This window comes from Gossypium hirsutum, chromosome A02 (genome assembly GCF_007990345.1).
Source record: "Gossypium hirsutum isolate 1008001.06 chromosome A02, Gossypium_hirsutum_v2.1, whole genome shotgun sequence".
In the NCBI taxonomy this organism is placed as follows: Eukaryota; Viridiplantae; Streptophyta; class Magnoliopsida; order Malvales; family Malvaceae; genus Gossypium; species Gossypium hirsutum.
In genome coordinates, this window is record NC_053425.1 from 100,168,371 (window position 1) to 100,180,293 (window position 11,923).

Consider the following 11,923-nt stretch of genomic DNA (forward strand, 5'->3'; position numbering starts at 1 on the left):
TTAGTGACGTTTTTAGCGGCGCTAGGACCAAAAATGCCGCTATAGATCGAGTATTAGCGACACATTTTGAAAAATGCCGCTATAGATCGAGCATCAGCGACGCTTTTTAAAAAATACCACAAAAAAAATTAAGCACAGCTCCGTCATTTTATGTGAGCTTCAGTGGCATTAGTGGCGCTTTTTGAAAAACACCGCTATAAATTGAGCATTAGCGGCGCTTTTTAAAAAACGCCGCCAAAAATTTAAGCACAATGCCCTCATTTTATGTAAGCTTTAGTGGGATTAGCGGTACTTTTTTAAAAAACGCCGCAAAAAATCAATTTAGTTTATGGGTTATGGTTTAGGGTTTAGGGTTTATAGTTTAGTGCTTATAGTTTATGGTTTAGGGTTTATAATTCAGGGTTTGGGGTTTAGAAGTTAGGGTTTAAGGGTAAATATGGTGAACTACTTAATTAACTTGTATATCTTGGATTTTTTTATAATATAAATCTAAATAAGATAAATATAAATTATTATTTTAAAAAAATATATATCAAAATGGGTTAAATCCTAAAAGCATACATGAACAATGGTTTAGTGTGCAATGGGTTAAATCCCAAAAGCATAGATTATGAACACAATTATTGATATAACATCATTTTATATTTACATATTGTTTACATAAATATTTATATTTATTCAATATAAAAATATATTGATGTATTTATTTTTTAAAATGTGTATGATTAAATCAAAATTAAAGTTTCAACTATACATTTAAACCACAATTAGAATTTCACGTCTACAATTACACATTAAACCGAAATTCATATATAATTTTGAGATTATCTCTATCAAAATTTAGGTGTATACATATAATTAAATATTTAATTATGGTTTAAAGGTTGGGGTTAAGGGTTTAGGGTTTAAAGGATGTAGGTTATGATATAATGTTTATTATTTTAGGGTTTAGGGTTTATGATTTAAGATTTAATGTTTAATGTCTATGGTTTAGGGGTTTAGGGTTTATGATATAATGTTTATTATTTTGGGTTTAGAGTTTTTAGTTTAGGGTTTATGGTTTAGAGTTTGTAATTTTTTGTTTTATAGTTAGGGCCATAGTACTGTTCATGGTTTTAGGGATCAGGCTATCAAGGTTTAAGGGTTAGGGTTTTTGATAAAATAACAAAAAAATCAAATTGTTTTAGGGTTTAGGTAAGCAATAAGATTCTTTTTTAATTACTTTTATCCCTTGTAATATATATATTTAAGGTTTAGGGTGTAGGTTTATGGTTTGGGGTTAAGGTTTAGGGTTTACTATTGGAAAATTGAAACAACATTTCCATTTACTGAGAAAAATTTTGAAAGTAAAAACATAGAAAAATACATGTCAAAAATGAAAAAAAAATACTATTAATTAAAATAATTTTAAAGTTTTTTGGGTATATCACTGATTTTTTTAATTTATATATTAGTTAATTTCTTATAAAATTGTAAAGAAGATAATATATAATTTAATATATTAAAATTATCAATATAGTTTAAATTATTTAAGAGATAATGATAAAATTTATATATATTAAAACAAAATAAGGGATTTTTAGCGAAGCAAAACGGCTCCATTTTGTATAAAGGAGAATGACTTTTTGGGGCGTTTTTAATAAAAATGCCACAAAAGATAAACAATAGCGGCGTTTTTATACGCAAAAAGTCTTACACAAAACGACACCATTTTGTTAGCCAAAATGCCTTGAAGACTTTTTCCCAAAATCGGTTCCCCCCTTCCCCTTGAAATCCCAAAATTTGACATGAAATATTTTCTTTTTTCCCTCCTTTCTTTTCCCCAAAATCGGTTCCCTCCCCCCTCCCCTCTCCCCAAAGAAATCCTAAAATTTTGCCTAAAATTTCTTCTCTTTTTTTCCCCATTTTATTTTTCCCAAACCATTTCTCCCCTACCCTGATTCCCTTTATTTTTCTCCCAATTTCCCCAAATTGGCAGCCCTATGCATCTCCGTCGGCAGCCCGCTGCTGTATCTCCGTCGACATATGCTGTCAAGTATATTGAAAGAGGACCCAAGGTATGTACTAGGATTTTATTTTCTTTTCTTTTTCCTTTCATTTCATTTTACAATTCTGATTTCTACGGTTAATGTTCATGATCTTGTATCTGTTTGCATTTTCTTTTTATTCATGGGCTAAATTGGGCTCCTTTTTTCTTGTTTAGACTCAATGGATTGATTTCAAGGGTTTCTTTTACTATGCACATAGATGAACATGCGCAGAGGGAGATTATGAACCATAGGTCTTTGAAGCATCCAAATATTATTAGATTCAAAGAGGTATATATCTATATAATACTGCTTTCACATTTTAAATTACTTTTTGAATTCTGCATTTAATTGATTATAATTAGATTCAAAGAGGTATATTATTCTTTTGCAAATAATTTGTTATATTTTGTTAACATATTGCTAAATCGATTATGTGTACTGAAGAAGCAAATCTGTCTTAAAAAAATATGCTCATTATGTATGTATATATGAGTGAATGATGATGACTTACTCTAATTTGTTTGAAATCGAAATTCATTTTGAATTGCGCTTTCTTGATGCACCAGTAAAATTAGGAGTCAACCTATAATTGCTTGGCATTCTAAGGTTAATCTTTGGGCACTTAATTTGGTTAATTGGCATTTTAACGCTAACAAGTTAAACTTTAGGTTTGGTTTATGAGAGATTGGCTTTGGGGATTAGGCCTCTTTTGGCGAAAATAAAATTTTATGTTACACATGTTATAGTTGTTGATGTTATTTTTATGCTTCATTGGAACATATATTGATATTATCTAGTTGCAGTCTTTTGCAGTGACTACCTGTTCAAGCTTCTGCTTTTTAGAGATTCTGGTGTTGGAAAATCTTGTCTTCTTTTGAGATTTGCTGTAAGTTTCTTGACTTACGTTGTTATTTGAAAGCAAATGTCTACATTATAGATATCTATTTTCCTCGTCGTATATTCTTAGGTTCTTATATGATTGCCCTGAATGCTTATATCCATGTATGATGTTAGATTGTAATAATGATTCATTAAAAAGTTTTACTGCATATAACGTGTGTCTTGAGAGAGTAAGATGTGCACTTCACGAGTTTGGACATAGGCAATTGTGGCCTCGGAATCTTGTTACTATATTTAGTTGTATATCAAGATATCAAACATATGGAATTTTGGATATTTCCAGATGGTTATGCAGGACAAAATCATGAACCTAAGATTTTGTAATTTCTTTTATGCAGGATGATTCATATGTAGAAAGCTACATAAGCACCATTGGGGTTGATTTTGTAAGTGGACAGTCATTGGTGCTAACTTGACCTTTAACTCCCAAAACTTATAGCAATTATTTTAACCTCTTCTCATTCCATTTTCTTTTTGGTAGAAAATACGTACTGTGAAGCAGGATGGGAAAACCATTAAACTTCAAAATGTATGTTTTTACATGCTTTATCTTTGATTTGTTTCTTTGAAAATTTTCTGACCTATGTTGTTCCGAGTAATGCTCCTAATAAGAGAATGAGTTGTTTTCTCATTTTCTTCTTTGGCTGCTACTTTTTCCTTTTCTGTATATTTTCATTTTATAATTAGTCTTACTCTTAAATCTTGACACATAATTTTGGCTTCATGATGGTAACTAATTAGTTTGCTTATGGTTCAATGTGTAGAGGGATACTGCTGGACAAGAACGGTTTAGGACAATCACTATTAGCTACTACCGTGGTGCACATGGCATAATAATGGGTGATCTCCCTTCTAGATATTTTTCCTGGTCTTTATTTGTGCTACTTATGAAGTTTATTTTTTTTGATCTTTTTCTTTCCCTTCTACTGCTGGATCCTCTGTTAGATCGTTTATGATGTGACAGACCAAGAAAGCTTCAACAATGTCAAGCAGTGGCTGAGTGAAATTGATCGCTATGCTAGTGATAACGTTAACAAACTACTGGTTGAAAACAAGTGTGATCTTACAGCTAATAAAGTTGTGTCATACGAAACAGCCAAGGTATTTTCCAGTTTATTTCTAGGAAGAGTTGTGATTATTGAATTGTAAATTGTAATTGTTGGTGCTTTACTGCACTCTTTGCCCCATGATATTGCTACTTTCTTCTTTCAGGCATTTGCAGATGAAATTGGCATACCTTTTTTGGAAACCAGTGCAAAAGATGCCACAAATGTTGAACAAGCTTTCATGGGTATATATATATATAATACTGCTTTCACATTTCAAATGTTGAATTTTGCATTTAATTCTACAATTAGACTGTGGCTTTAGAAAGGAGATGGCATGCGCTAGGGCTTGGCTATCCTTCAGGTCTTCGGTGGGCTGATATCGAGCGAGCTACAGTTATACACTATGATGGAGTCATGAAACCCTGGTTGGAAATAGGAATTGCTAAATATAAAGGCTATTGGAGCAAACATATGCAATATGACCACCCTTACTTACAGCAGTGCAATATCCATGAATAATTGACATGATCACGGCATAGAAGTGGAATTATTTGATTCATTAATGTAAATTTTTAACCCAATTTTTACATCCACAAGTATTAGCTAATTTTTATTATTTATTTTAGTTTTGATTCTAAATTTTTATTTTTATTTTTATTTTTATTTTAATATTTAATATAACTTGAGTTCTAACTTTTGAATTTTAATTGTGTTATTAATTTATTATTTTAGATTCTAAATTTAAACTAATTAATTTTTATATTTAGTTTTAAAGCTAAAATTTTAATAGAAAATTTTAATTTAATTAATATTTTTATCCTTAAAAGTATATAGTTTAAAGTTCAAATTTCAAAAATAAAACATAATATAATATTTATCATAGAAATAAATATTATTTAATTAAAATATTTTTTTAAAGGTCATGTTTTTTAGCGGTATTTATGGGAAAAGCGTCGTTAAAGTTTTGTTTTCTAGCGGCGTTTGTGGGAAAAGTACCGCTAAAGGTCTATTCTCTAGCGGCATTGTCTTTAGCGGCGTTTTTTGCGGCGCTTTTACAAACGCCGCAAATAGTTTTAGCGGCGCTTCTATAGGCTCAAAAAAAAGCCGCTAAAAACTTGTTTTGTTGTAGTGAACAACTCTATATTAATTAGATTTTAAGTAGGGAACTAAAAGCATAATTTAACTAAGGGAAGAAAAGCCAAAATAAAATTTTGATCAAAATAAGAGGCATTCTCTCCCAAATATAATACAATTCAATTTAAAGTAAAGTATTGTAATTATCCTTTCTAATCTGTATTTATGTTACCAAGACTCAATTCATTCAAATGTGAAATTATCAAAAACCTATTCATTTTACAAAGTAATAATTATTATTATAAAAAACATGTTGGACAAAACACGTTAGCGAACAAATATGAATATAAATAATTATATTAAATATAAAATCTGAACAAGTAATATAAACAAATATTTATATTTATAAAAAAAAACCTTGCCTTCCTCTATCACGGAAACCTATGAAAATATGGAGAGAAAAAGAGAAAAATTTTCGAGAGCAAAAAAAATTCGTTGTGAGTGTAAAAAATTCTGAAGAATTAAAGGAGCCTTTAAATCAAATTGATTGGAATAAAATCAAATCAAGATATATGTCCTTTTAAAACAGATTTTGTATAATATCAGTTGAGAACAATAAATTTCGTGTTAGACTTTAAAATATCCATGGGCCTTTCTTTGGTTCGAACAGTTCAGACATTTCGTGTCGCCCACGTTGTGCGAGAGCGTCCTAACCCCGATGATGAATGAATGGTTTACAGAATGAGGAGAGGCTAAAGAAGCCTTCTTCCAAATGATGAATAAGTTGTTTATAGAATTTGTAAGAACAAACCCGGTTGTACAACAATCTCCACCCCCTTATGTCCCTCAACTGGTTCCCAATATGGCACAAGGTACAGAACTTGTTAGAACTAGTAAGCTTTCTATTAATAAAATCCGTAAATACGGGGCAGAAAAATTTAGAGCTACAACTAAAGATGATCCTGAAAGAGTTGAATTCTGGTTAGAAAACACTATCAGGGTTCTGGATGAATTATCTTGTACACCGGCGGAGTGTTTAAAATATGCGGTGTCTCTGCTAAAAGACGCAGCTTACCACTGGTGGAATACACTAATTTCTGTTGTACCGAAGGAGAGGGTTACTTGGGAAGTTTTCCAAATTGAATTCAAAAAGAAGTATATCAGTCAGAGATTTCTTAATCAGAAACAGAAAGAATTTCTAGAGCTTAAACAGGAGCATATGACTATATTTGAGTATGAACGAGAATTTGTTTGACTGAGCAAGTATGCTAGAGAATGTATCTCGACTGAAATTGCAATGTGTAAACGGTTTGAAGAAGGTTTGTCTGAATGAAAATATAAAATTGCTGGTTGGGATTCTTGATCTAAAAAAAATTTTGGTACTAGTTGACCGAGTACATAAAGCTAAAGAATTGAGTAAAGAAAAGAGTCAAGTTGAGATGAAAGCTTGGACTTTGAGTAAAAAATTTACAGGGAAGTCATATCAGTCGACTTCAAAGAAATCGAAAAGATATCATGACCGTTCAACCACTTCTTCCAGGTATTCTGGGAGAGACAGAAGTATCCAATGCTCTAATCGAGATCTCAAACTACATTTGTAGCAAGTGCGAGTAGTGTTGGAAACACCAAACCCAGGTGCAAACACTGTAATAAATTCCATTTTGGTGAGTGCCGCATGAGAAGTGGAGCTTGCTTTAGATGTGGTTCCTTTGACCACTATCTCAGAGACTACTCAGAAAAGCTTGAGAAAGATGCTGTTTAAACTTCAAAACTGAGCAACCCCGCTACAAAAGGTAGACCACCTCAAAATCCTGGTAATGTGAGTGGAAGCCAAGGTACGACAAAAGATTCAACTGTTAAATCTAGGGCACGAGCACCACTAAGGACATATGCTATTCGTGCACGTGAGGATGCCTCTGCACCCGACGTTATTACTAGTACTTTTTCTCTTTTTGATACTGATTAAACTACTTTAATTGATCCTGGTTCTACCCATTCATACATCTGTATGAATTTAGTGTCTATTAAAAATTTACCTGTCAAGTCCATTGAATTGTGGTTAAAGTATCAAACCCCTTAGGCCAATATGTGATGGTGGATAAAATTTGTAAGAATTGTCCTTTAGTGATATGGGGTTACTGTTTTTTGGCTGATTTGATGTTATTACCGTTTGATGAATTTGATGTAATTCTAGATGTGGATTGGTTAACTCAGCATGATGACGTGGTAAATTGTAAACAAAAGTATATCGTATTGAAATGTCTGAATAGTGAAATGCTCTATATTGAATCTGATAAAGTGGACGGATTGTCTAATGTAATATCAACCATGTCAGCACAGAAATATGTCAGAAAAGGGTGTGATGCTTATCTTGCTTATGTGTTGGATACTAAAGTATTTGAGTCAAAGATTAAGTCAGTGCCAATAGTTTGTGAGTATCCTGATGTGTTTCCAGAGGAATTACCCGGGTTACTGCCTGTCAGAGAAGTTGAATTTTCTATAGATCTTATTCCTGGGACAACACCGATATATATAGCATCGTATCGAATGGCCCTACAGAATTAAAAGAGTTAAAAGCATAGTTGCAAGAACTAATTGACAGAGGTTTTACTCGACCTAGTTCTTTACCATGGGGTGCACAGATTTTATTTGTTAAGAAGAAAGATAGATCGTTGAGATTATGTATTGACTACCGTCAACTCAACAAAGTCACAATCAAGAATAGGTATCCGCTTTCCCATATTGATGACCTGTTTGATCAGTTGAAAGGTGCTACTGTGTTTTCAAAGATTAATCTCCGTTCTGGTTATTATCAGTTACAAGTGAAAGACTCGGATATTCCAGAAACAACCTTCAGAACCAGGTACGGGCATTATGAATTCTTTGTAATGCCGTTTGGTTTAACTAATGCACCCGCGGTATTTATGAATTTAATGAATAGACTATTCTGGTATATTTCCGAGATGAAAATGAGCATGCTGATCATTTGAGAATTGTTTTACAAACTCTGCGTGAAAAATAATTGTATGCTAAATTTAGCAAGTGTGAATTCTGGCTTTGAGAAGTTGGTTTTCTTGGACATATAGTATCTGCTGAAGGCATCACGGTGGATTCGAATAAATTTCAACAATTGTTAATTGGAAACCACTGAAAAATGTGTTTAAGGTCAGAAGTTTTCTGGGATTAGCTGGTTACTATCGAAGATTTGTACAAGGGTTTTCAATATAAAAGATGTGAAATTTGAATGGACCGATAAATGCCAGCAAAACTTTGATCGGTTGAAAGCCTTGTTGATTGTAGCACCAGTTCTAGTTCAGCCTGAATCGGGTAAAGAATTTGTGATTTACAGTGATACATCATTGAATGGTTTAGGCTGTATTTTGATGCAAAAGGTAAAGTAATAGCCTATGCTTCTAGACAACTTAAACCACATGAAAAGAATTACCCGATACATGATCTAGAACTAGAACAAGCAACTATTGTCTTTGCATTGAAAATCTGGTGACACTATCTGTTTGGTGAAAAACATCATATATTCACTAATCATAAAAGCTTAAAGTACTTGATGTTGCAAAAAGATTTGAATTTGAGACAACGCAGGTGACTTGAACTGCTAAAAGACTATGATTTGGTTATTGATTATCATCTAGGAAAAGCAAATGTAGTTGTAGATGCTCTGAGTAGAAAGTCTCTGTTTCCTTTATGAGCAATGAATACCCGATTGTCACTATTTGATGATGGTTCGATCTTAGCTGAGTTAAAAGCTAAGCCGATATTTCTACAGCAGATCTGCAAAGTTCAGAAGAGTGGTAATGATTTACAAGCTAAATTGGTACAGTGTGAATTGACTTCTGATTCAGAATTTCAGATTGGACCTGATGAATGTTTGTTATTTAGAGGCAGAGTTTGTGTTCCAAAGAATTCAAAGTTTGTACATAAGATTTTATACAAAGCTCATAATGGTTTTATGTTTGTTCATCTAGGGATTAATAAAATGTATAATGATTTGAAAAAGATGTACTGGTGGCCGGGAATGAAATGTGATATCTCTGAACTCGTATTTAAATGTTTGATATGTTAGCAAGTTAAAGCTGAACAGCAGGATCACAGCCATATCGGGAACCCTAATGACATTTCATTTGCATCCTTCGAATTTCTAAGGTTCAAACGGGACTCGATAATTGTCGGATATGTGATCATAATTACACACGACAATTTTACAAATCACATACAACAACATTCAATTTAAAACATTTAAATATACAAATTAGTTACACGAACTTACCTCAATAAGTTTTCGTAGATATGAAGGCTACTAGTTCGATACTTTTTCTTTGCCTCGATCTAACTCTGTATTAAATCTATTCGGATCTATACAAATGAATTTAACTCAATTTAATATAATTTATATTCAATTTAATCCAACACACATCTTTAGAATAATTACTATTTTGCCCCTATACTTTAATTAATTACAATTTAGTTCCTAAGCTATAAAAATGAAATTCATACAATTTAATCCTTATTCAAGCCTAGCTAATTTTCATACATATCAATAGCAGCCCATGTTTTTCACAAAATTTAGATTTTTTTCATAAATTTTTCATCTTTTCAATTTAGTCCCTAATTGATAATTTCATCAAAATTCTCTTCACAAAAGTTGTTTATCTAACAACAATCTTTCATTTTCTATCATAAAACTTCAAAATTCAACTATACTCATCCATGATGAAACCCTAATTGTAACAGTCCGATTTTAGCTAAATCGAAACAGTGGTTTCGAAATCACAAATCTGATGTTATAAAATTATTTTAACATTATTTTGGTGTTTACAGTATGTTATTTGATATGTATAAAAATTTCGTGAGCTAATTTATCGTTTAATAGCTCAATTTGAGAAAAAGGACTTAATCGCGTAAAACAGAAAAGTTGCATTCTATTTGTTAACGGGGTTTAAATGCTACGAGATATTAAATTAAAGGTCCTTATTATAAAATTAGGCCATGGATAATGAGGATGGACATGTATGGACATATATTAAGCATGTTTTGATGTATTAATAAAGTTTAAAATAGTAAAATATAAAATAAGTAAAGATTAAATAAAACAAACCAAATTTCCTTCTTAATTATCATCTTCTTCACCGATTCATAAAATAAGAAAATCCATTAACAAGCTTTGAAGGTTCAGCTCTTGCATGTTTTAATAGTAAGTTCGTTTTTACTCTGTTTTTATTGATTTCTACGCTTTTGTGATTGTTGCTTTGTAACCTAGCTAGCCGCTCCTTTAATTTTAAATTTGTTAAAGATTTTGAGAGTTGCCATTGTTGAATCTATGTGTTCTTTGATGTTTAATGTTGAAATATGAAAGCTTGATGATAGTTTTACATGTTTTATAAAGTGATTTTTGACAAAAATGTCAAAAAAGGGATTAAATTGTGAAATGTGTAAATTGAGGGGTTGAAATGTGAAATAAATGGAAGTTATGGGCTGCTATGGGCCTAAATGTAAATCAGTTAAGCTTGGATTTAAAGAAATTATATGAATTTTGTGTATTTGTGAAATAGGGATTAAATTGATTAAATGTGAAAGTTTAGGGGCTAATGTGTAAAAATGCCCAAATGTATATGAATGAATATATGATTAAATGAGTTAATTTTGAATACATATAGATCAACAAAGAAAGAATTCAGATTTAGATCGGGGGAAAAGCAAGGTTATCGAGTAATCGATCCGATTCGTCAATTCCGAATACGAGGTAAGTTCGTATGTGGTAATTTCATTATAAAAGTATGTTAAATGCTTTGATATTGTATAAACTATGATTATGAGATTATGAATTATGTTTGAATTGTGAATACGATTTAACGGACATGTTCGACGATGAAATCGTCAAGTGTAAATTCCCGGTTAAACCTTAGGAATAGTTTAGGATGCTAGTGACATGTCATTAGGTTATGAGTTGGCTTTGGGCCATGATATCGGCACTTCAAGTGCGAGTGATACCTTGATTTGTCTACGGGCCATGGTATAGGTACTTATCGATAAAGATATTTGAGTTTTTGACTTCTATTCCGAATGGTTCAACGGGCAAACGAATGATATGGTTGAGAAAGAGGTTAGTACGAGATGATAAAGGTGCGTATAGAACCTATTTGAATATTAAATAGAGAAAGTTCGATGAAATGGTATTGATCATGTTTTGAGACATGAGAAAGGTTTTTATTATTGTGTTTACAATTTTAATATGTGTAATTGATTGAATTATATTTATTTGATGTATTAAATTACTCACTTACGAGCTTACTAAGCTATGAAGCTTAATCTTTATGTTATTTTTCTATGTTTTATAGTCTATCAAAGCTAGCTCGGATTCGGGAGTCGTTGGGAACATCATCATACTATCAAACACCTAAGTTCGTACTTTTGAGTTATGTATATATGGTATATGGCATGTATAGACTAGTTGTAGTACTTTGGTTGTGAATATAGCCATGAGAGTTGGCTTGTAAACGAATATGTTTGCTTTGTATATATAGCCATGAATGATGGCTTATTTTGGTATGTTTTGATATAAATGTGGCTAAGGTATTATAGTTGTTCAAATGGTTATATTTAGAGTTTGGGTAAATGATGGTGTAATTGAAGTTGATAATTTGAGAAGTCATGTGCTTGTGAATGAATGCTTGATAATATAAGTTTTGAATAGGTATTTGGAATTGACTTGAGTATTGAATTTGATTGAATTGGATATTATATAAATGATGCATTTGAATGATGATTTTGGCTGCCCATTGTATGATGAAATGGTACCATTTTGGTTGTTAAGTGTGCATGAAAAAAAGGATGGCAAATTAACCTTGCAAATGG

At 31.7% G+C, this 11,923-nt stretch overlaps 1 protein-coding gene across 1 annotated transcript; it reads left to right on the forward strand.

Moving 5' to 3' along the window:
* The first annotated feature begins 1,982 nt into the window (after window positions 1-1,982).
* On the forward strand, window positions 1,983-4,604 carry LOC121212039 (ras-related protein RIC1). Its single transcript, XM_041084297.1, has 7 exons — window positions 1,983-2,057; window positions 2,309-2,318; window positions 2,834-2,916; window positions 3,269-3,316; window positions 3,412-3,459; window positions 3,695-4,031; window positions 4,143-4,604. The coding sequence occupies exons 1-6, from the start codon at window positions 1,983-1,985 to the stop codon at window positions 3,884-3,886; spliced, it is 456 nt and encodes a 151-aa protein (XP_040940231.1). The 3' UTR covers window positions 3,887-4,031; window positions 4,143-4,604.
* Window positions 4,605-11,923: the final 7,319 nt, after the last annotated feature.